The following is a 26,339-nucleotide window of genomic DNA, read 5'->3' on the forward strand; positions in this document are numbered from 1 at the left end:
CCGAGATAAAAGTAGAATGTAGCAGGTGAGAATGCAGACGTGTACCCTTGAGGGCTGGAGACACAGCAACCAGAGTGAGAACAGAAGATTGGAAGTAACTGACTGGGGAGAGGGGGACCAAGTAGTAAGAGAAGAAAAGTGAAAGTCCCTTCCCCCTAATCTGCTGTGTTTTTTGCCCTCAGCTTCATCTCCTGCCAGGGCTTACAGAGTCCACACCAGTGGGAGAGGGAAGTCCAGATTGCAGGTAACGCAGCTCAGGTCTAGCTGACCTTGAGCACCGTGAAGATGGATATAGAGATCTAGGGGTGATCGTAGTGGGCCTGAAACTCTTTTTTCTAGCAAGTTTGAACTGCCTAGGGTCCTCACCACACAGAAAAGAAGTCTGTGTCTTTCCACCTGTCACATATGTGGCAGCAGAACTGAGAGACTGAGGGTTAGAGCTGAACATTAGTCCTAGAGCTATCCAGAGGCAACCATGTTTATCCTTTGGTTTTGTCGGATTCTGGAGAGATGCTAAAAGGAAAATCAGCCATTGGTCCAGAGTGATGCTTTTGAAAAGAGGGACGTACTTTCTGACAGTAAGCATTATACCGATTACTTACATGAAGTGTCCAAGACAGCTCGGGAAGTCCCAGAGGGGTGATGGCTGTCAAACCTGTCTCTGCATTAGAAATGCCTGGGGCTCCAGGCCCCACCACAGACCTACCACATTAGAGTCTTAGGGAAATGGCCCTGCCTTTGGGGCTGTAGTGGGTTTTTTTTCCTTCCTTTGTTTTCTTTTTTAAAGTCCCACTAATGATTCTGATGGATAGCTGGGATTGAGGACCACTTCTGTAAAGTCAGCCCAGGAGAGACTCATGCCATTGCCCCCTTAAGTAGTATATGGTCCATAGACACACAGAAAGTATTAGGAGTTCTGTCTGTCCACAGGCCCACGTATACACATACACAGAAGTCTCTGAGAATCAGCTTCTGCACCTACGGCCACTTCCTATACTTCAAGGAAAGGTCTGGCTTTTGTTTGTTTGTTTTCCTCGGAAATAAACTTGGCTCCAGGCTTATTGTGTGGATGTAGAGAGAACAGGATGAATTTCCCTCTATCCAACAAGGTCATAATTGGGAGCTGTGCAAGGAGCTTAGAGGGATGAAGGAAATAGGGAAATAGAAGTTGTGTTGATAAAGGGCATCCAGGAGAGAAAAAAAAAGTGAGTTAAGGAGTGTAGAATGGAAGAAGGAGGACCAAATACCAAAATATAATTGAGTTCATTTTCTGCCCCAGAGCCTAGAAGGGCAGAGGTGTCTGCACACAGTAGGACTCACTAGTGGTTCTGATAAAAAACATTGCTGTTTTGTTATCCTCAGGATGAATGGTGACTTTTTTCTTGGAGAAATAGTAGATTACAGACAGTTTTTGATTTTTATGTCAAGGTAATGTGACCTTTTAGCTGTTAAACTCTTTGGAGGAAATATTTGTTATACGTTACCTTGGGTGAAAGGAAATGGTTGAGTAGAGTTCTTAATCTTGACCCTATGTGGCCTCTGGTCCACTGTATGATCAGAGGCCTGATCAATGACGAGGATGAGTTTTTAAATAAACACTAGAGCAGTGACTGGAAAACAAATCTGGCTCACCGGATCCTTTTATGTAAAAAAATGAACTTGGCAGTGTCAGATTCTTAGAAACCTGTTAGTTGGCTATAGGAGAAGGGGGGGGAGATTAATTCAGAGAAGAAAATAATTGCTTCACCTCTTTCAAACATTCTTGTCATCAATCTAAACATCATTAATACCCTGACGAATATCGCCTGTCAATTTGCTCCTTTAAGACACTGTAATAGGAAACATGTTCAAGCTGCCATCCTGGCTGTCTGGTGTCCCTGTGGTGTCTCTGTTCAGAGGGAAGCACGGATGCGTCTAGAATGACCCCATGCTCAATTTGGAGGCATCCCAATGGCCACCCTTTTTATCCCTCAGTGGAGAATGCTTATCCTCCAGTTTCAGAATCAGCATTTATAAAATTCCAGCTCTCTCAGTAGAACCTTCAAAAGTAATTTAATTTGTTCCCCAAACACGATGGATTGAGACACGGTGGAGGGAAAACGGTGGCACATGTCTACCATTCTCAAACAGCAGAAACCCTTGAAAGGCAGGAGATTCCTTAGTTGTCTTCAGTCGTGCATTCAGGGCTCACGTCTGCACCATCCACCAGCTCTTCTTTCTCATGACTTTAAGTGCTCACAGGAGATAGTGAACTCGGGGTCATCCCAGGGGCTCCTCTGCGATCCCTAATTCATCTGAGCCATCTCTCAGATTTTACTTACCCTTTTGGCCAAATGTGTGCGGAAGAGAAGCAATGTAGGCACTTTCTGGAAGAAAACACCTCCTGGCTACGCAGATTCTTGCTACAGATGATGCTCGCTCATGACCCTAAACTCACACTTTCTCACATCAGGCTCTGGACTTCTATCCTTTTGTCCTAAAATGCTTCCATGTGGCCATGAAATTCATGATGTGAACAAAAATGAGATTGCCAAAAATCTTCTCACTTGGGAAGAATAATGCTGGATGCCTCCAAGGGGGTAGGCTGGCGGAATTCAATGAGTTACGAATCGTGGGAATGGTAAATTTGGCATTCAGTGGTAGACAGTCGGGGGAGGGATTGCTTGCGTTTTGCCTGTGCTTTTCCTATTGAAAAAGTGAAAGAAGGAAAAGACACTAGCCTGTCTTTGTGCGCAGCTTTTGGAGCATTCTATTCTTTGGCCCTGGGATATGCGGTGATGGGAAGCAGGCAGCACTGAGGGGTGGGAGCTGGGGCTCCGAGCCCCCGTCACCCTGCTGACCTTGCTGGGAGAGCCCAGCAGCTGGCAGAGCAGAGGCCGCCATAGGCCCCCTGAAGACCAGCTACAGCCTTTTCTCCCTGGGGTTTTTTGTACCTGCAGCCTGTGGGTCGTGGGTCTGCACTGTCAGTAAGTGGGTTGGGAGACTGCCATGATCATTGAATCTGGGGAGGTGCGCTATCTGACGATGCACTTCCTCCTCTTTTCTGAACTTCATTAAAATTCTATTTCATGGTTTCGATTTTTAACAGTATCCCAAGAGCCCCATGAAGGATGCCAAGAACATGTCCTCCTTTCAAGTGCCTTCATCGTAAGGGCCTGCACTGTCCTGGTCGAGTTGGCCCAGACTCACTTGAAGGGTTTCTTATGGGGGAAACCTCTTTAGGGGACTCTGTCCTGATGGTGTAGCTTTCTGTTTAGCCAGTGGCTCAGAGATCTTTGACTACGAGTTTTAGAGTCATATTAACCATCCTTGTGCGAGTGGAAAATCCAAGTGTCAAACTAAAAGAATGATACCTTGTGCTTATTATGGTGTCTGTGTATCCCTAAGTGGGGAACCAAGAGCTGGGCTTGGAAATTGTCTAGCTGAAGAGTAGAGTATCCGATCCAGAAAAGGTGGTGAAGAAAAGGGTTTAGAGCCCAGCATTGGACTCTTTAGGGTTTCACACATAGTACAGGAATTAGGTTGGCTAGAATGTGCGTATTGAATTTCTCTTGTCATATTCCCTGGGTCTGACTCCACATCACCAATCTCCCAATGTATTGCCCTCCCTTCCCTCTTTCCCCCTGGTAACCATAAGTTTGTTTTCTATGTCTGTGCATCTATTTCTGTTTTATAAATAAGTTCATTTGTGTCATTTTTGTAGACTCCACATATAAGTGATACCATATGATATTTGTCATTCTCTGTCTGACTTACTTCACTTAGTATGATAATTGCTAGGTCCATCCATATTGCTGCAAATGGCATTGTTTTTCTTTTCTATGGCTGAGTAGTATTCCGTTGTATATAAATCCCACAACTTCTTTATCTAATCAATAAAAAAAATTTTTTTAAGTTAAACTAACCTGTTCATGTGCCCTACTACCACTTTCTAAATCCCAGTATACTACTTTAACTATCATTAAAGGGTAAAATTGTCCCTATTACCAGGAGTTTCCAATCCAAGACCTATTTTGAAAATGTACTGTCAGTTCCTTTGGTGCCATATGAGCTGGGGAGTCCCATCTTTCCCACTGATCACGCAGTTCTGTCTGTCCCCCCATCCTAGAAAAGTGGGTGCTTGAGTAGGGTCTTGGGAATTTGGCCAGAGGGGCATGATGACCAATAGTAGTCAGGGAAGGTGGACCTGGAATCCAACGGCTGGGGGAGGCAGCCTTGGGAAATATGAAATAGTGCGGAAACCAAGTATTTAGGAACAAGGGTAGGATCCAAGGTGAAGGGTCCACTAAGGGCTTCTGGAAGAGCAAGTGTGTTTGGAATCCAAGCAGGAGTGACTCCCTGGGCAAGAGATTTTTCCTGTTGAGTTGAGGGCTAGGCCTAATGGAACTCGGAGGGGGACAGAGGTGTCTTGGATAAAGGCTGCATCTTGGGGCTTTCCACCCAGCACCAGGGTAGGGCTGGACTCTGGAGTCAGTGCCTAACAGCAGGCATGCTAGGTGCACTTTGCCAACTACCTTTCCAGCAGGTAAAGTCATTTACAGAGGATTCTGGCAAATTAATCACACTTTGAGCAACTGAAGTTTTAACAAATAGACAAAATGCTTTTGTCGCCGTCCAGTCCTTGAAACACCTGCGGCGTGGGTATTGCCTCCCACGCACGCGCTCTTTTTACTGAAAGGATCGTGCGGTAGTAATGCTAAAGAAGATTTTGGAAAAGGAAAGTCCAATGGTTCTGCAACCACCCAAACAGCTGTTTGATTTTTTAGGTTTCCTTATCGTTTTGCATATGTGTAATAGTTGAAGGCATTTTGCGTTCTGCCCTTTTCAGAGCAGTGTATCATAAACATTTTCTGTGTTTCCAGTAGCCTCTGTAAATTGTCGTCTTTAGTGGTTGCAGGACAGAACATCCTGAAGACGCCTCGGGATTTACTAGACAATATTTTTCTTTTGGAAATTCAGGAGCTTTCGGGGTTTTTGTGTTTTTTTCCCCCATTATGATGCTCTTATCACAACAGTGGGTGTTTTTTGCTTTTCTTAAATTACTCCCAGAAGTAGGATTACTACAGCAAGGATTATGGACTTCTTTATAGCTCTTTTTATATATTACTGCATTGTTTTGCAGAAGAGTTGTATTCAGTGCCACCTTGTACAGGATCGCACTAGCTAAATTACATCTCTGATCGCATTAAGGGTTTTCCCCCTACTTTTGAAAATTTAGTTGATGTGAAATGGCATAGCAAAGTTGCTTTAATTGCCATTCCTTTATTACAAGAGGAGAAAGAATCTCTGCCATATGTTTTAATTTTATTCCTGATAGGAATCATTTATTCATATCCTTTGCCTACTTCTTTATTTGATGCTGTTTTTCCCTTACATTTCAATGAGATAGTAATCTTCTTGTCAAAGTGATAAAAGGATTCCTGTAGTCTATTAAATGTTGGTAATTCCATTGTTTGGAAGTTTAGTAATCTTGGCACAATCATATCTGCCTTTCATTTCCTTTGAGGTCATCTGTTGCTTCAAAGCATGGATAAGTATTAGATCGGTAAAGGAATGTGGACTGTTTGTTACATGCTAGTTATCATCTTAGAATTTAATTTTAAAATGAATTATTTAATTCCATTACCCATCCTTAATCTACCTTTTATATTTCATGTGGATCTGACTGAATACTTTTCTGGTCTGCTATCCATATGTCAGAGAGCCATTTGCTTAATCATCCTGCCTTCCCCTCATTGTCCTAAAAATCTGCTTCATCATATGTTACATTTCAGATTTGTTGATGGACTGTCTGTATTATGCTACATTCTTCTTTTGAACCATTACCAGAATGAATGAATTTTGCTTTATAACATTTCCCAAAGTTTGGTTCCTTTTCAAAATTAAAATTTCTTACTGTTTATATTTCCAGATTAATTTTATAGTGATTTTATTGAATTCCAAAATACCCTACTGGGATTTTCATTAAACCTGTATTAAATTTGTAAGCTAAATTCAGGAGACTAAGCATTAACTAATACTATTATTCTCATTCTGTAACAAAGTACGCTTTCCCATTTCACCAAATCAAATTTTATTGTATAAAATAATGGTTTTTGGTTTCATTTTGAAGGTTTAGGTACATTCCTTAAAAATTTAATATTTTGTAGCAACCGTGACTAAAGCTTTTCCTTATGTTTCTTAACTGAAACTGCTGGATTCCTTGCTTTCGCTTCTGCTGTTGGGTCTTACTGGTTTGTTGTTGTTTACTTATATGGTGTCATCATTATTTAGTTCTTACTGGTGTCAAAGGAAACCTCCTATGCAATGTAAAGGGCCTTTAGCATGTTTGAGAAATGTTGCTTTGTGACCTTCTAGAAAGACTTCTTTCTTTGATAGCCTAAAAGGGTGGGAGGGATGTGGGGCAGGTGGAGGAAAGGAAAATGGGAGTGCACACACCCATATCCAGGAAGTGATGTCACGTCCCACCAGCCCTCCCGGGAGGTGGCCCCCGAAGCTGTCAAGGGTTAGGTTAGATCTCCAAGGAGCCTGGATCCCCGAAGTGGAACCTGGGGTTCCAGATTATAAAAGAAGGTGGCTTAGAGAGCTAATAGTCTTGAAACATTCATGCACGGCCAGAGAGAAGTAGAGGTCCCCTCTCTTTGTTGCCATATGAGGTTTATTTTCTAACTTGGAGACAGTGTCCTCTGGGAACCACCAAAGGAAATATCACTGACAAATCAATTCTGAGATGACAGGCGGGATGATTGAATTAACAATCTAGTGGAACATTTCTCCTCAGCTCATGGCATCAGGGCGCTTTTGCTGGCTTTGCCTCCTGCCCCACTCCCATCCTGTGAGGTGGTACCATGTCCAGTGATGACAGCCAGGGTCACTCCCAGCAGGAACAGGACTGCCATCTGAATAAAGTCCATGGTCTTGAGGTCTAGATCCCCCTTGGGAACAGATCCATGCAGTCTTCGATGTAGCATATCATTATTTCCTGAAATGTTATCCAGAAATTAGCATCAAATCTTGAAAAGAGTTGGTAGAAAGAATATGTAGTTAGACCCAAATTCAAATCCAAGCTCACTGCTTACCAGCTGACCATGGGAGAGTTTCTCTTTCCATATGTATGAGGGAGACAGAAGGACCACCTTGTCTGATTATTATTCCTTCTTTTAAGAAATACAAATATGAAGTTTGAAAATGAGTGCCTCTTGTTTGCCAGGCACTGATAACATTGATATTGATATTTCAGAGAACACAACATAGGCTCATGGAGCTTATGTCCTAGGGGAAGGGAGGGGAGATATATACCAGAGATATTATCGTATCAGCTAATAAAATATACCATGAAAAATAATAAAGCAGGAAAAAATGTGGTAGAGTGAGGTGATTGTTCTTTTAGAAAGAATGATCAGAGAAGACTTCTCTAATGCAATATCTGACCACAGAGCTGAATAAAGGATGGGAATGAGCCATGAGAGAGTTAGAGGAAGAGCATTCCAGGCAGAGGGAACACATGTACAAAGGCCCTGAGGTAGGAGCTTCCTTGTCTGACGAGTAGAGGAAGGGCCATGTGGCTGGAGCATAGGGAGAGGAGGAGACCATGCTGCTGGCAGGTGATGAGGTCAGACAAGTAGAGGGAACCCGATCAAGTAGGGCAGGGATCGCCGGTCAAATCCAGCCCGTGCCTGCTTGTGTATAGCCCTCTAGATAAGAATGGCTTTTAATTTCTGAAAAAAAGTTGTTTAAAAAGAAGACTGTATGACATATGCACCCTGCAAAGCCCCACATATTTACTGTCTGGTCTCTTACAGAGAAAAAACTTGCCAGTTCCTGATGCAGGGTCTTGGGAGCCATGGTGAGGGTGTCGTACTTCAGAGTGTGAAAGGAAGCCATGGCGGGGCGGGGATGAGCATGATGGCTCTGACTGCTTTAGCTCAGATTGCACATAGGACGGGTACATCGGGGAGCACAGTTGGGAGGCCATTGTTGTAGTTAGTCTAGGTGAGACAGGGCAGTAGGATGGACTAGACTGGTGGCAGCAGGGCGCTCAGTAGTTGGATAGAGAATATATTTGGGAAGTGGCACCAAAGATACTTTGGATTGACTGTAGAGTGTGAGAGGGAGAGAGGGGTAAAGGATGACTCTGAGAATTTTGGCCTCCTTATGTTGCCGTGGAAACTGAATGAGAGAATGATCTTCTCTGCTCTTAGGGTTTGATGTCTCCAGTTCTTCTATCATTTTGCAGTCAGGATTTTCTTCGTAAGGTATAGTTTTTGTTGTTGTTGTTTTCTGTTCTTTTTATTGAAGTATAGTTGTTTTACAGTGTGGTTAGCTTCCAGTGTATAGCATGGTGATTCAGTCATATGTATATTCTTTTTCTTGATGGGTTATTACAAGATACGAAATATAGTTCCCTGTGTTATATGGTGGGATCTTACTGTTTATCTGTTTTGTATATAGTAGTTTGTATCTGCTGATCCCAAATTCCTACTTTTCCCCCCACCTTTGGTAACCATGTTTGTTTTCTATGTCTCTTTCTGTTTTATAAAAAAGTTTAATTGCATAATATTTTTTATATTCTACATATAAGTGACATCATATGATATTTATCTTTCTCTAACTTACTTAGTTCTGTGTCTGCCGTGTGATTAGAGCTTATTTAATTCCAGCTGCATCAATTCCCCTTTGTTAAGGAGCTGAGGGAGTATTTTTCTATCCTCCTCTTCCTGGTGCTTTATACACTGGTTTTGTACACAGTAGGCAAATGAATATATTAAATATGATAACATATTGATAACATAATGTGATATGAATATGTTAAATATGATGAATATGTTAATATGATAAAAAGTAGGACCAAATGATCTCAAGTTCGGGATTAACTCTAGTTCAGTTCCCACCACCATCACCATATCCAGCTGTATGACATCTGGCAGGATCCTTACCTCTTTGAGCTTCCAATTCCTCACCCTGTATGAAATCACTCCTGCCTTGACAAGTTAGGAGAATGAGCTGGGATGGTATGGAAGGCACCTGACATGCAGTGTGCACCAATGACAGCTCTCCCCAGGAGGCTGATGATCAAAGCTTCTGCACAAAAAGCTCCTATACCCTCCAGACACTGAAGTTTGATCACTCCCTAAAGCAGTGGTCCTCAAAATGCGGTTGCTGGACCAGCAGCAGCAGCAATGTCACACCCTCTGGAACCTGTTCAAAATGCAAGTTCTCGGGCTCCACCCCCAGCCTAGGAAAGCAGACGGTGTGGAGTAGGGTCCAGCAGCCTGTGCCTTAACAAGCTGATGTTCACCAGCGTCTGAGACCTACTGCCTGAGTGGAAAGAGGAGTGGGCACGTGACATCCCATTCCACCCCAGTGGGGTAGTTCAGACACTCTGGTTTTCTGTTGGCATCATAATAGAGGACATGAGGGCCAGGAGATGCTTCCGGCATTGCCAGAGGGGGGGAGCACAGGCTCCTTAGTGCCATTTTGGGGGTCAGCAACCCCAGACTCTTCACTTACTATTACTCAGAATTGATAAGAGGAAGGTGTGACCATGGGAAGTACCATCAGTGTTCAGTTGGGAGACGTAGGACTAGTCTGCGAGCAGAAACCCACAACATAAGCCATCATGAGCTATCAATGAACTTGTAATATTGTAACTATACAGGGAGAATACCAGTTAGATGAGATCTGAAAATTTTTTCGTGTGACTAATTTTAACATTAGCCGTTGACATATTTGTAAATACAGCAACTAAAGTTAGTTCAGAGGACTTCAAGAAATTCCGAAATGTTGCAAAAAGCATCTTATTCTTCCATCTTATTCTTCTCCAAGTCTGGAGAAGACTTAAATATCTCCACAGCTGTGGGAAAACCACAGCCACACTGGTATATAGTTATCAGCTTTTTGTAAAAACATGGTACTACATTTATCTTTTCCCTTTTCTTCAGGCTTGTTGTATGACATGAAAAATCATCCTTTTGACAGAGCGATTCTGTTAATCCAAATAGAGTTGAAATAGAATTACTCCAGGCCTTCCTCTCCAGACCTCTGCCTTTCCACTCCACCAGCCTCCCCCTTCATCGCCCGAGGCCCTGATGAGGGGGTGGATGCGGGAGAGGAACCGATCTTCAAACCTGCCCCTTGGGCTACTGGTCTGTAGTGCTAAGTAAAAGACGGTGCATAAGAGGTGCCCTTGGCAGGTGGAAGGAAAACAAAGGATTCCTTTTAATCTCAGGCTTTGATCTTTTCTTTTTGTGCATATTTAGGAATGGGGGCTTATGCTCAAATATTTTTTCCTAAAAGGGGTGTGTGATCCAAAAACATTGTGACTGTCTCTGATGACAAGTTAACATGATGGGGAGAGATTTAAGTAAACATTGAAAATGTTGATGCCAAAAAGAAAATTCTAGGATTTTTTGTAGATTTCAGTTTTCCATGTTACCTGCTCACCTATAACTGGAATCAATAATAGTTTCATCTCATATCACGTACGGTTCAGTGCAGATCGTGGTATGTGAATTAGACTTGGGGGAAAAGTCAGATGCAGGCGCCAGTGCCTTTACGTTGGGCTGTCTCTTCCTCTTGTGCCTCTCCCACTGGTTGAGCTACCTGGCAAGGCAGAGAGAGCACCGAGTCAGTCCCTTGACTGGAGGATCTAGCTCCGCATCACTGATTTCAGAGCCATCTCTCATGGGTGAGATCTGGGTAGTAGGACCTATTTAAGTGAGTGGATGGGAGGCACGAGTGCCTTGGAGGGAAGAGACCACAAGGCACAGGCTGTGACCACATGCCTGCCCCACAAGCTGCCTTCCTGTCACTAGGCTGTAGTTACATCACATTTGTTTCTCTCTCTCACTCTGAACGCTTCTGAGAAGTTTCAAAGGAAGGTAAGCAGCACCTATCTCATTTACGTGCTTCTCTGGTAGAACAGCTCTGGGTTTCTGCTGATCCCGGGCAGGGGCCATTTCGGAGAAGAGGTGTGGCCCCACTCACCCTCTCCCGAGGATGTTGCATGGCTGTGGTTACGAGTCTCCCCCTCGCCTGTAGGCTGGCCTCTCGCTTCTAGAATGAATTTCTTGGGAGCTTCGCAATGGGTCTTCTCTTTGTAGTCTGTCTTCCAAGAATTCTTGTGCTGCTTGCCCTCAGAGAGGCCAGGCCTGGCCAGCGCTGACCTATTTCTCCCTCCTTCCCCACAGGCAGCACAAGGCGGTGGCCACAGGACCCTGCTATACGGCCACGCGATTCTCCTGCGGCACTCTTTCAGCGGAATGGTAAGCACATCTGATCTCCTTTCCCCATTCAAGGAGGAGGGAAGAGATGAGGAGGAGAGAAAGGGCAGGGAACCAGCTAGTGTCTAGATCAGGTGACGTGATCAGAGGGAGTCATTTGGAATGTAAATAATGATAGCACGTTATCGTCTTAGCGTTTCCTTCCTATGGCTTACCTCAGTTTGCAGTGTTAAATTTGTGTTTGCTTTAATGTCTGACCACCTTCTTTCCCGCTCCCTGAGAAAAAAGACCACCTTTTTTTTTTTAATTTAACTCACCCTAACTCGACCAAGCGCAGTGCCTTGACATACTAGCCGCTCAGTAAATATCTGTTGAATGGATGATCAGATAAACCATGGAGTAACTGGTTACTTGAGTATACAAGGGTAACCAGCATAGGAGGAGAAGCAATCAAATGGGATTTTTGTGGAATTTCTCCTCTTTTACCGGCTAACGGAGCCAGGATGGTATCTGGTACCTTTGGTCCTGGAAGAATTTGAAGGTATTATGTTCATCCAGAGGCAGGAGGAAGGAAAGGAGCAAAGTAGTCACAGAAGGCAGATCAGGCTGTACCTGATCAGGGATCGAGAACCAGAAGTAACCAAAATGGTGGTAATCAATGCCACTTAACAGTTTTTTCAAGATATAAATAAATACAACTTGTAAAATACAGATATTGCAGCATTCTTTTGCAGGGAGTTTTAAGAGGAATATCACAATCTCAACCAAGTATAACACGTGCCAACTCTAATAACGTTTACTCCCAGTCCTACATGTGTCATTCTCACCTGCAATCAGCGTAAGGACGATTTCTTTCTCCAGCCCTAGTGGAAAACTGTTCCATTAATTCAAGACTTTTCTTTCACACATTTACACCTGCAGCGTGCTGCAAAGTTCCGCTCCAAGCTTGAACTGTCAGTTTGGCAGGGAGAGCAGCAGTTGCCTCTTAAATTATTTATTTATTGCAGCATTTTTTTTTTCCTGAGCACTGGTAAGAAGTTGACCTTTTCAGCCTGAACATTTGTCTGTTATAGTCCCTCGTGGCAAAGGACAAAGAATGAAAATGACCAAATGGAAGGTTATCTGAGCAGGAGAGGGGAACATGAGAGTGGGGAAACTTGGTACCCTGGCAGTCTCTAGAACTGAGAGGGGATGATCTGATGCTTCTTAGAGGGTAAATAAATCCCTAGCACCTCTCTTTTTCTACCTAAAAAGAATAAACAGAATCACAAATGGTGCACTTCTCTTGACTCTGAAAACTTGTGTTAGAGATAGAAACGCTTACGTTATTTATCATTAGATTTATTGCCTCCCACCCCCAGGAAATGCCACTCAGGGTTAACATCAACTCCACGCTGGCCTGTTCCTTACAGATCTTTGGTTTTTGTTGTTCTTGTTGTTACTTTGTTTTGGGGGGAGGGAGTCATCAGGTTTATTTAATTTATTTTTTTAAATGGAGGTGCTGGGAATTGAACCCAGGACCTCGTGCATGCTAAGCATGCACGCTACCACTGAGCTGTACCCACTTCCCTGGCTAATTCCTTTTAGGAGCAGCTCTGAGAATAAAGCCTGTGAGAGATGACTTTGTCCAAAGCTATGATTCTCGGTTTTCCCATTGCAGACAGCTGGAAGTATCATTCAGGACACGTGTGCCAAGGGCATATCTGCCTCCCAATCTAATTCTGAGACCACCTTCTGTGCCTGTCAGTAAAGGGGACAGGGAACAGGCCATGGATTTTTTGTCCTTTAATAAGTTATTTTTAAATAGTGTTTAAGTTGTACATGCACCTGTATTTTTATAATTAGAAAACAATAGACAATCTGAGAAATGTCAAAGCTCATAATCAAAGCTCATAGAAAATTTGAAAAACAAAATAAATAGAAATAGGAAAGTCATCATGGTTGCTCCCACTGTCCAAAGACAGCTTATCAGTTTGATGTCATTCCTTTTAGCCTGATTGTAAGGCATTTAAATTTTGCATACGTGCACTGTTTTGTGTATGTTCCATGCTGTTACACACTCTTGACAAACACTCTTAGTGGTAACATAATACTCCATAAAATGATGTACCAAAGTTTATCAACCTTTCTATTATTTTTTTATTGAGTTATAGTCATTTTACAATGTTGTGTCAAATTCCAGTTTAAAGAACAATTTTTCAGTTATACATGAACATATATATATTCATTGTCACATTTTTTTTTGCTGTGAGCTACCATAAGATCTTGTATGTATTTCCCTGTGCTATACAGTATAATCTTGTTTATCTATTCTACATTTTGAAACCCCAGTCTATTATTGTTAATCACCTATTTTCTATGTATATTATTCCCAGTTTAAAGCTTCTTAGAGTATCTTTGAACTAAAGCATATTTAGTAATTCAATATTTCAAACTTATTTCTATAACATACAGTACTACAATGTAAATCACTGGGTCATCAGTTAAGAACATCTTTGAGGTTTTAAATATATTATAGAAGTATGTCCCAGAAGCATTGTGGCAATGAACAAGATAAACAAGTCCTTTCCATAGTAGCTCAATGTTGAAATTGACAACTAGAAGCCAACTTATGGTGAGGTGCCAAGATTTGACAGGAGAGTATGACTTCACTAGCATCTGCTCTTGTTCCACAGTATCTAACATGCTTGACTACATCAAGATCCCAGACAGATAAACTTGCCTTTGATGTAGGTCTACGCGAACATGCCACAGGTAAGCCCACATGCACACGTCTCCCGCTCAGTGGGGTCTTGGGCTGAGGGCTTTTGAGAAGGATGCTGAATGTTAGTCATTTGGGGTTCCAAACCAACCTGGTCAAGAAGTAGGTCTGATAAAACATTGGAGGAAAAAATAAATAAATAAATAAATAAATAAATAATAATAATAATAATAATAATAATAATAATAATATGTGATGGAAAATAGAAACTAAGAATGAGGGAGAACATAATACTTTAACCACAGTCTGGCAGAGCCTCAAAGAAAAACAGTTTTTAGGGTTAGGTACTGCAAATAAGTAGAGAAGTTATCCCTGATGAAATTGATGGCAATGAATAACTATTTAAAAAAAAAAGATAGCATAAGGGCTGGCATAATGAGGTACAGTGTCTAGATCAAAAGAGTGGTCCCATTTTATTCTGCAGAGAACCAGCTATTCTTAAAGCAGTGTTTCCCAGATGTTAGTCAATGACATCATCATGGTTTGGGCCATCCCTGTGCATTACTTTTGTTATCATTTATATTTTCTTCAAATTTACTTAATTTTGTAATTAAAATTTTATAGACAAAACTAATATCATTGCAATAACTGGGAAAATGATAATTGCTTGCCATAAAAGTAAATATAATGAAGAGGAAACCACATCACTAAAGAATTAAAGAGATGTTGGCAAATATTAGGAAAGTATTCATGATAAACAAGCTCCAAACTTAAAACTTTCTGGTAGAGTCAGAAGGCTTGAATGTAATAAAAGAAGTTCCTCACTATGTGATTCAATGTTGTTTAATGCCCTCTACCACCAGTACAATATATCATGTACTTTGGCAAACACTGGAGTTTTGTTTTTTTGGTTTTTTGGGTTCAGTCAAAAATAATGAGTCAAGTGGACCCTAAGGAAGGTGGTGACCAGGATAATGCAGGCTCTCCCTGGAAACCAGAAATGATGAACAGAGGACTGAAATAACTATCAACAAATAGTTATTCTTATAGTATCAAAGAAGGGGCTGACTTGCTGTGGGTTATTCCAGAGATCAATGGAGCAATGGATAAATGTTGAAAAGAGGCCCATTTCACCCCAATGAAAGAAACTACTTTGTAATATCTGCAATTATCCAGCAGGGGAACAGCTGGCCTCGAGATACAGGATGCACCCTGTGCCTGGAAATATTCGTGGATGCTCTGACTCGCTGTCAAGGGCAATGCATACGTAATCTCTGTGCATTTAGAGGTTGGGTATGTTCTGATCAAAATTCTTGGTTTCAGCAGAAACTGATTCCATTAACTCAATCAGAATGAGAGTTTACTGGAAGGATGTTGCATAGACCTGTTCTGAAGCTGAGCCCCAGGCTTAGAAATGGGCACAAATAGAAGCCAGGGAAGAGCAAACAGCCTAGGTCAGGAGGAGTCTAACTTGGGGGCAGTCTTTTTAATATCATGACATTTTCCCCCAAATAAGAGGGGAGTTCCATGTTGGGTAGCCAAAGAAGGACAAAGTCCACTTGGTTGTTCTATAACTGTGTCAATTCATAAGGGAATGATCCAGATTGCCCAATTTTACAGATGCTCTAGAAAAAAAAATCTAGAGTTTAAGCCATGTGCACCTCCTGTTTCTGCATCATGCACAGTGGTGTCCAAGAACGCCCGAGAAGAGCCCCTTCCTCTCCTCTTCTCCTTTTTGTTCAGAGTGAGAGTGGGCCTGCCTCAGCCCACTAGTTTTTTTCCCTAAAATAAGATTTTACTTGAATTTGATTTGAGGTTGCTTTGTTTTCAACTTAAGTGTTATTCTTAAAATATAATTTCCTCTAAGGTGTTGTCAACCTTTGCTGAAAATTACAAAATGAGTGAAGTGCCACACATTCTGAATGTAAGTTGGCCTCTAAATATAAATCAGCAGTCAGTCTTGGAGCACATAATCGGAAAAGTCATATATGGTCATTCTATTTATACCAGTAAAACCACTTTAGACTTTTTGAGAGATGGGAGGAAATTGAGAGAGACCACCTTGTGGTCATGTGTTCAGGAAAGCTATTTTGTTTAATTATTAGAGCCTCCAATAAATAGAGGGAAAATACGAGAGACAATTAACTCCTTCCAGCACTTTATTCCTAAATTTGTAATATCAGACATGGTGTGAATTCTGCTGACAGACTAGGGGAACATGCACCAACCCAAGTTCAAGCTGGCTGATCAGAAGCTGACTTTGGCAGAAAGATGGGAGGAAAGTGTTGACCAGTTGTTCTTGAAAAGCTAGAGCCTAAAATAGTTTGTTTTACCTCCCTCACCTCCAACCCATTTCATATTCTCCTTGAAGAAGGCCAGCTTCTCCATGAGGTAGGAGAACACCCATCCAGCTCAGACATGGTTCAGTATCGCCTGCATGAGTTTTCTCACGCCAGGAGGAAAGTCACTCAGGATACAACAGAACAGCATTGCTTTTTACCCAGCTCGTTCTGTGAACGCGCTTTTGGCTCAGACACCTCTTCTGAGTTGAAAACAAGTAAAATGCTCTGTAGTTGAGTTGAATCTCTAGGAGAATGTGAGAAGTTTGGAAGCAGTTTCCTGAACATTTCTGGAAATCCCCTCCACACACACACAATGGATACTAATGATTTGACTGACCTAACAGAACTGATGACCATTTTGCCCTGGATTTTGCTTACTGGCTTCTTTCTTTTCTCTTTCTCTAAAGTTTTTATTGTTGCTTTTGTTTTAAACATAGCTTTATAACTGGAAGGAAAAAAATGAAAAAGACCCACTACAAATACTCTTAGGTATTTTGGGGACTCGAACTGGCCCATACACATCCTACTGATTCGCGGATCGGCCCAACCCTGGGCTCCAGACCACTGCCCTGCTCCCAGGAGAAGGCGAGGGAGCACGGATGCTCTTCTCCCACGTGCTTCTAGGACCGCCTTCATCCTGGTGCCCCTCAGCGGTCCAGAGCATGTGATGGATGTACATGTCGCTTTCCCCTTCAGATGCAGAGGCCTCTTCTGTCATGAAATTTTAAGTTCAGCCAAATTATAATCCAAATGATCATAGTTATTTAACCAAAGTAAATCAAAGCCATACTTACACATAGTTTGAAGAGAAACAGTGCTCTGAGGCTTACTGAAAACATCAGTCACCTGCCCCACCACCCTGCCTCCCCGTTCTGGATCCCTGCCTCTCGGGGCAGCTCCTCTAGGATGTTCCCCACTTGTGTATGTCACACAGTTGACTGCTCTTTAGTTATTCTTTCCAGATTAAGTATGATCTATTGATGTCCTAAATGAATAATAAAAATTTAGCTCTTGGTCTCCACTCTCCCCTGCCTTCTCTTTCCCTCCTCCCTATAGATTTACATCAGTTTCTTACATAACTACCAAATCAATATTAACTACTTACATTGATGGAGCTGTGACTTTTATTTGCAAATGAAACTCATGATATACTATAATCAGTTCACTTTATCGTATTACTTTTGAGTTTTCCAGTGTTTAATGATTGCCATCTTTGTTTGTTTGATTTTCTGTGACCTAGTCATTCATTTCTAAACTGCCCCACAGAACAGAAACTCTCCCCTGAGTAGGGATTCAGTCACAGTAGCTATCCTCAGTTTCATCTTCTTAGAAACGTCCACCCTCATCCAGGAAATCCCTGTTTCCTCTCTCCAAGATTCTGTTTCCTAGATCTCACATTTTTTTCTCTTCTTGGCTTATCACATCCCTTTGGTGGAGCCCGTTATCTGGCAGTTTTTACAGAAAAGCTCCATGGGAGGTAATTGTTATCTGAATATTTCTTAATTCCAGCTTCACAAATAATTCGTAGCAGTATTCTACATTGGGATTTTTTTTTCCTCAGCATCCTGAGGACTCTTCATTTTCTTCTAGCTTGTGATCTGGCGGTTGAGATGTCTACATTCTGATTCCCGATCCTTTGTGTGTGACCTGTTTATTTTTTCTGAGTGCTACTTAGATCTTCTCTTCTGCCCTGATGTCTGCATTTCCACAGTGCTGTGTCTTGGCCTGGGTCCTTCTTGTTCTGAGTGTCGCAGGAGTGGGCCCTGGTGCTTGTGTCCATTCTCCACTGTGCTAGGCATTCTGCAGGCCTCTTCAGTCTGAAAATGTTTGTCCTTCAACCTTGGGGACGCTTTACTATTACCTCTTTGTTAATTTCCTTCCCTTGTTTTCTCTGTTCTTGCTTTCTGGAAATTATCCAGATTGGTTTTCTATTTTTCTTTTAACTCCTATTTCTAATCAATTTTCTTCGTTCTTCTTTTTTGGAGATTTTTTTTTCAACTTTATCCTCTAACCCACTTGTTTCTCTCTTTTTCAGGATCCAAGAATTTTTCTTTTTCTTTGAAGGAATCCTTTGTGGATACTTCTGTAGCCGCTTCATCCATGTTATTTTTTCTTATCTGAGATTATTAATTCTAAGATTTTTTAAAGTTGCCTTTGGCTCTCTGTAATCTTTGTTTTTTCCCTTTCTCCACTTTTTGGTTTGTTCCTGTTGTTCATGTGAGAGACCTTCCTCACATGTCAGGTAATCCTTGGTCCCAGCTGATGTTTCGATCAAGACGGTAAAAGCTGTCAGGAAGCCCTGAGTGTAAGGCTGTGGCTTTTCACCTGTTCATCCTCACCTGGAGGGAATCTCGCAGGGACCTGGGCATTTCACTGGAGATGCTCAAGCAGCAGTATCTTTTACATTGGGTGGTTTGGCTTCCCAAAAGAGCCATTTTCAAATTCAGGTTGGGGGAGGTCAGCCTCACAGCTGGCATTCTGGAAACTGAGGGATGGAGGCAAAGGGAAAGGATCTGGGGTTTTACTAATCAGGGCATAGAATTTTAATTATTCTCCATTTTCAGCAATACTCTTTACTCCCTTGTTTGACAGTGCCTGGTATTTCCAAAACCAGCCCTCTAACGGTTTGTCATTCGAGGATCTAACTTCTAATCTTCTGTAGGGTGGAGGAGGAAGAGTCACCTGGAATGCATGATAAAGGAAAGGACACAGAGGTTAAATATTCCTTTAAAATTTTCAGCCAACCTTCTGTTTTCAACCCTGTCTTCTATGGTTGCCGTCACAAAGAACTGTTACCTCCAATTCCAGAGAGTTTCTGGAGAATACGTAGCAAGAATGGCCTTATTTCTTGAGATCAACTTCTTATCCATTTTCTTCCCCAAAGACTTGAGTTTTAGCTTTCTCTTGGTTAAAAGCATCTGTCTACATTCCTTTTTCCAAAATGTCAGTTTTTCTTCTTTGCCATTACCTTCTCACCTGCTGTCTTAGTCTTTGTAGATTTAGGCCTTTTGAAAATCTTGGATTTTTTTTTGTGGAATTACTGATGATTTAGTGGAATTTCATGGGGAGAGGGTGGAACAAAAATGAAAGTCTGTAAGTAGTCAGGAGACCACTGAAGTCCATTCTGAAAGATTTCTGGATGCCTGTGAAGAAAGCATTTTTCTACATATATTAAAAATATTCAAAGGCTTCTATAACTTCTGGCCTCCAATACTCTTGTCCAAACAATGCCTTTCTGTCTCTAGAGAAAATGAAAATGATAACCATAGTCAAGAGCAGATGTGGGGCCAAGGGGAATGCTTATAGATAAATAGAAATTGAGGTCTAGAGTATGCATGAGAGTGTGTGTGTGTGTGTCAGGGATTCTCATTAGGAGGAAGGAGAATGAGGGACAGAATTAGGGACCCTGGCATCTATGAAGCAGGCACTAACTTAAGGAGCCTTTGTGTAGGTGAAGCCTGTTGGTGGACCATACATCCTGCTTCCAAGCAGAGGTCTGAGGGAGAAAAGGTTCGAATTGGCGATGACCTCATCCTTGTCAGCGTGTCCTCTGAAAGATACCTTGTAAGTACCTCTTTTTTTTTTTTTTAATTGAAGTACAGTTAGTTACAATGTGTCAGTTTCTGGTGTGCAGCACAATGTCCCAGTCATGCATATACAAGCATCTTTCATTTTCAGAATAGTTTCCTTTAGGAATACATGGCCGAGAACAGAGCCACATCAGGTTGGGTAGCATAAGATGCCTTTACACATTACACTTCAGACATGATTAAATTCTCTCTCATACTAGATTATCATGGGGCTGAGAATGTAACTTTTAGTTTTTGTTGTTGTTGTTGTTTTTAGGTTAAGGTACTGTTGTTAGATTAAGCAAACTTGGCTTAAATATTTAGCCCCCAGCACTTCTTGAGAAAGCCACCTATTTACACATCAGCTACCAGTGATTACTGTGAGTTTATCACATTGTCTAGCTCTCATCAGTGAAGAACAAGCCAGAGAGAGTTGGATATAAGAAACATAAACTTATGTTGGAGGAAGAAAAAAAAACACGTTTCAGCATATGGGATGTCACAGTTGTTAGAAGAGGCAAGTGAGATTTTGCACCTGATGACGGTACAAGGCAGGCATCACTGACATCCAGCCCTTGGAGTTGGGGACAGCGGGGAGTGGGGGGGATACCTGCAGATCAGAGAAATGTCAGAGGTAAAATTTTAAGCTTCTCAGTGCCAATCCTGCCAGCAGAGTTTACTTTTCCCAGACCGAAGGCTGGAGTTATTTTTCCCATTTGTGAGTTCCCTTCTCCTACCAAGAATAGACATTTTATAACTTCCTGTTGAATCAGGGATCCAGCTGAGGGGATGAAGTCAACGCTTGTCTGCCACCTCTGGAGCTGAATATTTCCTCTGCCCTGAATACAGTGTCCCTCTTGGAAGCTGATTCTGGATGGGGTGGAGCAGTCTCCCACAGGCTATGTACAAAGAGCCCAATGACAGGAAGGCTATTGAAGTCAGTCCTGGAAATTGTAGGTGAGCTGCTTTTGTCAGGACCGGCCTGCAGATTTAAATCATGTCTCATTTCTGTTTCTGCTGCAGCATCTCTCAATATCCAATGGTAACATACAAGTGGATGCCTCCTTCATGCAAACCCTCTGGAACGTACATCCTACGTGCTCAGGAAGTAGCGTAGAAGAAGGTGTGCTTCTTTATATGCATTCAGCCCTCCGCCTGCCTGTTTGTCTGGCACTGTGTGTGTTGACATTTTCTGTGACTTCCCAGCTCCCGCCCGAACGTCTCGGTACACAGCATGTTTTTGGTTCACCTAAATTCCTTTGTCTGATGTTAGTACGGATTATCTTCTGTCCTGATTTCTGATTCCATGAACTTTCTTGACACGATTTTTCAATCCTTTCGAGTCCACTGTTGTTTTGGCACTGTGAGGATTCAGGACCTGGAGATACACCTTCCCTCTCTCACTGACTTTTCATTTTTTATTTATGATTTCTGGTTATAAGTATACAGAGCTCAGTTTTAGAAGGCATTATTTGCCAAGAAGGTGATATTTTTATATTTCTCCCTAGCACGTCTCTCCATACAGGTGGGAGAAGGGCTTTCTCTGTAATAAAAGGATGTTTGGCCATTTGTTTTTACTTGCATTTTTGGAAGACCATTTAAAAATAGCAAATGATATTTTCTCACTATTTTATTTTTCCCTTAGAAGTAAGATCATCAAAGTTTGTTCAACATATCCTATTTCTTGGAGCCAGGCAAAGTCAATACACCTTTCAAGTTATATAATAAATAGACACTGGCCTTGCCTTACTCATGGGTGATATCACAGCTGAGCAGAGTGATCAAATGTCAGTGACCTACGGGCTATCACATTCCATTCTAGCACTTTATAGTGAGATCAGAATTTTAAAGCCTCGTATCACAGGCTTTAACCCCATTTTAAAGCTTGAGCCTTGTAGTTTCAAACTTGGAATGCCTTTCTATGATATGGTGTTGGAAAATAGAGGGAAGCCAGAGTTGTCAAGGTGGTACCTCAGTTTCAGGAGTCATCTAGCTAAGTTGAATAATCAGGGAACATGTTTTTAACTTTTTTGGCAATGGATAGAAGAGTTTTAAAAAGCAGACTATGTTTTGCTCTCTTCTTTTACATCAGAATTCACCCACCACTCTAAACCTCTTGTCAATCTTTCCCTTTCTGTCAGGAGTAAAGAAACTCTGAGTTAAAATCTTCCCCAAGGAAGTTTTGACTGCATCTTCTCCCATGTTAAGGTTCTCATTTCCACTGTAGCAATAAAATGATTGCCCAGTCCCGAAAGAGGGCTTGTGGAGATTAATTAATTGCAAATCACTTCAAAACGATGCTTTTAGAAGTGTTGAGGACCCTTGTGAGGTAGCCCGGGTAGCTGATCACGACTTGAGTCGTCCAACTCTGTGGAAAATGCTCTCTCAGCATCCCCTGGTGGGAATCCCACCTCAGCCCTTGAGAGAGTGAGTGAGCCTCCGCAAGACCCTTCTTTCCTGACCGTCGCCCTGGTATATTTTAATTAAGAAATGTTGTGATGCGCCAGCACTTGGCAGTTCTGCATGTGAGTTAGAATATTGATTGGACGAGCCCCAGGACTGTAAATGATGACTCCACATGGAGCGTGGCCCCACCGTCATGAGATGACGGAGAGTTTAATCAAGAGCAAGATCATGGAAGGTTTTAATTTTCTAAATAAATTGGCAGTTAGCAGTTCCTCTCCAGTAAATCATGAATTACTTTAAAGTAAAAAGTGTGCAATTGGAACTATGAGTGCAGTAAGAGAGAGGAAACTTAGAAATGATGTCTGAGTATTGGAGGGAAGTTTAAGAAGCACTTGCCTTGCCTGGATGGAAAAAAACCAAAACAGAACTAGGGAACATCAGACTGGCTCTGTACAAGATACATTGATAGCACGCTTTTCTCCTCTGGCTTGGACTTATTCTTACTGTTTTAATCCAACAGTCAAAATAGTTTGCCCCTAATTGATCTAATTATGTGATTTTCTAAAAATCCTGACACAGACATTGAACATATTAGGTCCATAGGTCTCTCGAGAACAGACTAGCGTGGTGAATTTTTTAATTCAAAGGGATAACAAATTCCATTTCTTCGTGAAAGGTGAAGCTCAAATGAGGGCCCCTCTCCTGCTACTGCGTCCTTTAAGTGAAGGCTCACAATTCATTTGAAGACGAATTGGTCACTGTGTGCCTGAAATTCATTGGTTCTGGCCGTCTCTGAACTCCATGCCTATTGAGATTCCTTTTCTTATTCTGAAAGCTAAATGCTCCTTTTTAAAAAATACAAACAGAGTCACTGGTTTTATTGAGCAGACTAGCTCTGAAGGCAACTGTTAAAGAGGCATTCCAAACAATGACAGCCTCCCACGAAGGCTGTAGTCGTGCACATGTTAGCACAGCCACCTCTGTGCTGGTCCACTCAGGGATGCTGGAACGTCATTCTGCCTTCTCCTTGGTGCTGTGGGACTAGCCTCCAGGTTTGATTTCTGCTTGTTAAACACATTCTAGCTCCTCCTAAGGCAGCTCAGAAAAACAGTTTGCTTCTTCTCAGAGCCTTCTTTCTTTCTCATGACTGCAGTTTGATTTGGATTTTGCCACAAACTATACAAATCAAGATTGTAAGATTTTATCCAGGAACTTGATTGGATGTATTTATATCCTAAACAATTGGAAAACCTTGACCTTCTGAGCAGTAGCAATTTAAATTTCCTTTGGGCTGTGTGTATGTGTGTGTGTGTTTTTAAATTTTGTATTATTTTTATTGAGGTATAATTCATATGCAATTATATTAGTTACAGGTGACCATTTGACTTTTAATGATGTGAGCTGACACTGTTTTCACCTTACCTTTTGATGTTGGGCTTGCTCATCTCTGAAACCCTGTTTAATTTTCAATGTTCAGTTTTGACTTCCTTGTCTTTTCTACCTGAGACCTGAATTTATGGAATCTGTTATTTCTCAAAATGTTCTCTCTCTTGGTGTTTTACATAACTGACTCAGATCTGCATGAATTTGCCCTTTTTAAACAGAGTGTCCTCATTCTTAAACTTCCTGTCAGTTCACGGTAGGATACCGTTCTCTTGTAGGATACCTGCTTGGTGGGCACGTAGTACGTCTCTTCCATGGTCATGATGAGTGTTTGACGATACCGTCTACAGACCAGAATGATTCCCAGCACAGGTGAGCCCATAGCTTCATCCTTCTCCTCTCTCCAGTCTCAGGTGACTCCGACTAGGGAGTTTGCATTTGGATGTGGCCATGTGAATTCTGTAAGCGTTGCTCAGTTGACAGACTTCCCTCCAGTCATGGGTTGCCGTTTGTAGAACAGGAAAGGCAGTAAGCTCGAGTCTGCTCACCGGAAGAGCTGCATACACATGCTGCTTCTTAGCCGGGTGGTTCTACGGTGCTTTTCAATCCCTTCATTTTCTTTGAGGACTCCTAAATCTAAGGAGTTTCTGGAAGCATCAGTTGTAGACTGAAGCACCCATTTTGGTGATAAAAATCGAGATAATCGGTCTAGTGAGTCTACACACTTATGCAAATTTTTGGCCAGGGTCTTCACAGGCAGATCATCTCCATTACTCCCCTTTTTATGTGCTCAGTAGTTAAGGTGGAGTTTGGTGATTTCATTCTGCTTATCACCAAGTAGAACTGGAGAAACCAAATGTCAGTATTCAGCTGGAGGTGGATTTAGCAGGGATGGTGCCAACGGCAGCATTTAGACGCGGCTGTTGAGGCCGGTGCGTTCTTTGGTCCTCTCGTTATCCACTCAATGGATGCTTCTAGAAAATTCAAAATCCAGGGATGAAAGATACTAATCCAGGTCTTAAATTCATACTGACGCATCCTTTAGTAGTCCTTTTATAATCAGAGGGACAGAGCATAAAAATCTTGGCCCCTGTAACTATAGAAATCTGATATAATTTTTTTAAAATCAAATCTCAGATCCAAATTAGACTGAACTTGGGACAGCAGTGGTCTGGTCTCTTGGGTTGTAATACATTCTTAGTTTTTCATGATGCCTGCAGGAACCTTGTTAGCAGCATTTCTTAGAGGATCACATCCACACAACTTAGAAATCATCTAAGTCCGGCTCCTGAGAAAGGTCACACACTGGATGAGTTCAGATGGGAGCCTGAAAACCAGAGATGCTGACCCTCCAGCCAGGGCTCCTTCCTTCCTTTATGTTCTAAGGGACTCCCGAGTGCAGCATGCTTGAATGTGTTGCTGAGCATCTTAGAAACTATCTATTGACAATAGATAACCCTTTATTGTTCTGAATTGCTTCTTACTTGCTTTGCCCTCTGTATCCCTCCGTGGGAACCAGATGTGACCCAGAACAGTGTCTAGAACACATAAAGCACAGACCCATGGCAAGTGCCCGATTAATTCACCCACTGCCTCCCTGGCACTGGTCCTGTGGTTGACAGTTATCTCTGAGTAGAGAAGTTAGGCTGACCCGATTCCCTCGGAAGTAAGGATTCCCTCAGTTGTGCAGTAGTTCACATACTGTTTCTGTAACATCTTACTCTACTGCGGTAAGGGGAAGGTTTGCAGGTGGATAAAGAACTGAAGTTTTGTGAGTGAGTTTTGCAGAGCTGGCTACATTGAAGGTGAGACATTGCAGAACTCACTAGTTTTCCCTTCCCTTTCCTGATCTTTTTTTAAAGATAGGAATTTGGAAAAATTGGGGTGATAACCTGTGTGTGACCCTTTACCACACCCCCCCACACACGTGTCATTAATTTTAGAACCAAGATAGAAGCAGCCTGGGAACAAACTCTGCTGCTTGGAGGAGCTTGTCATGTGGTGCACATTCCTGTTGAATGGTTCAGCAAGATCCTGACTGAAAGGAAAAGCTGGACAAGTATTTGAAAGACGGTGCTTGGGAGAGTGAAACAGATGGAGAGGAATTCCCAGAATGGGCATCCTGAGGCAGGCACGCAAACCATCCCTGAATTAGGAATAAAAGTGGCCTTCCTTTGTCCAAGGATTCCACGTGATCTAATTTTAGTTTGGAAAAAAGAAATTGACAGGTGAAATTTAAAAGGCTATTCCTTTCCCTTGTAAGGAACTGTGAAAGGGTTGAAACTGGGGTGAGTAAGCAGCTGTTCATTATACTAGAACCTGAATATCGGAAGCAGCTGATCTCTCAGTGAAAACAGGATGCTTTGGCATTACTTGATGTCTAGGTGAGGTGACCACTAAGCCTCATCATTGTCATGTGTCATCAGGTAAATCCTCAGAGCTGGCCAAGATGGCCGGGAATGCCAAAATTTGGGAGAGCACAAAGGAAGAGGAAATGGAGACTACACTCCAAGGTCCCTGCAGCCAGTAAGGCATGCAGGTGATTCCATGGCAGTGGGGCTGACTTTCCAAAGGAAACCCTTTCTGTTCCTTGTAAACCCTGAGAGCAGCCTGGCTCGGGGGAGAGGCTGACTGTCCCAGGGTTCAGCCAAAAGAACAATGTAAATTCTGGGCTCTGATCCTTGGCTCTGCCTCGGGCTTGTCAGGCACCCCGGGG

The 26,339-nt window shown here is 42.2% G+C and overlaps 2 protein-coding genes across 2 annotated transcripts in view; both read left to right on the plus strand.

Annotated features, from left to right (window-relative positions):
* LOC140697035 (ryanodine receptor 3-like) overlaps positions 1-17,890 on the plus strand; it is a 59,694-nt gene extending 41,804 nt beyond the window's left edge. Inside the window, exons 4-6 of the mRNA XM_072963889.1 lie at positions 11,190-11,264; positions 13,898-13,976; positions 17,856-17,890. Of these exons, the coding sequence (XP_072819990.1) occupies positions 11,190-11,264; positions 13,898-13,976; positions 17,856-17,890 (189 nt within the window). The remainder of the gene's footprint in view (positions 1-11,189; positions 11,265-13,897; positions 13,977-17,855) is intronic.
* A 1,759-nt stretch (positions 17,891-19,649) lies between these two features.
* The window catches only part of LOC140697036 (ryanodine receptor 3-like), a 93,026-nt gene continuing 86,336 nt past the window's right edge, over positions 19,650-26,339 (plus strand). The window contains exons 1-3 of the mRNA XM_072963890.1: positions 19,650-19,829; positions 20,858-20,957; positions 23,902-23,995. Coding sequence (XP_072819991.1) covers positions 19,650-19,829; positions 20,858-20,957; positions 23,902-23,995 — 374 coding nt within the window. The remainder of the gene's footprint in view (positions 19,830-20,857; positions 20,958-23,901; positions 23,996-26,339) is intronic.

The sequence above is a fragment of the Vicugna pacos genome, chromosome 6 (assembly GCF_048564905.1).
Source record: "Vicugna pacos chromosome 6, VicPac4, whole genome shotgun sequence".
NCBI lineage: Eukaryota > Metazoa > Chordata > Mammalia > Artiodactyla > Camelidae > Vicugna > Vicugna pacos.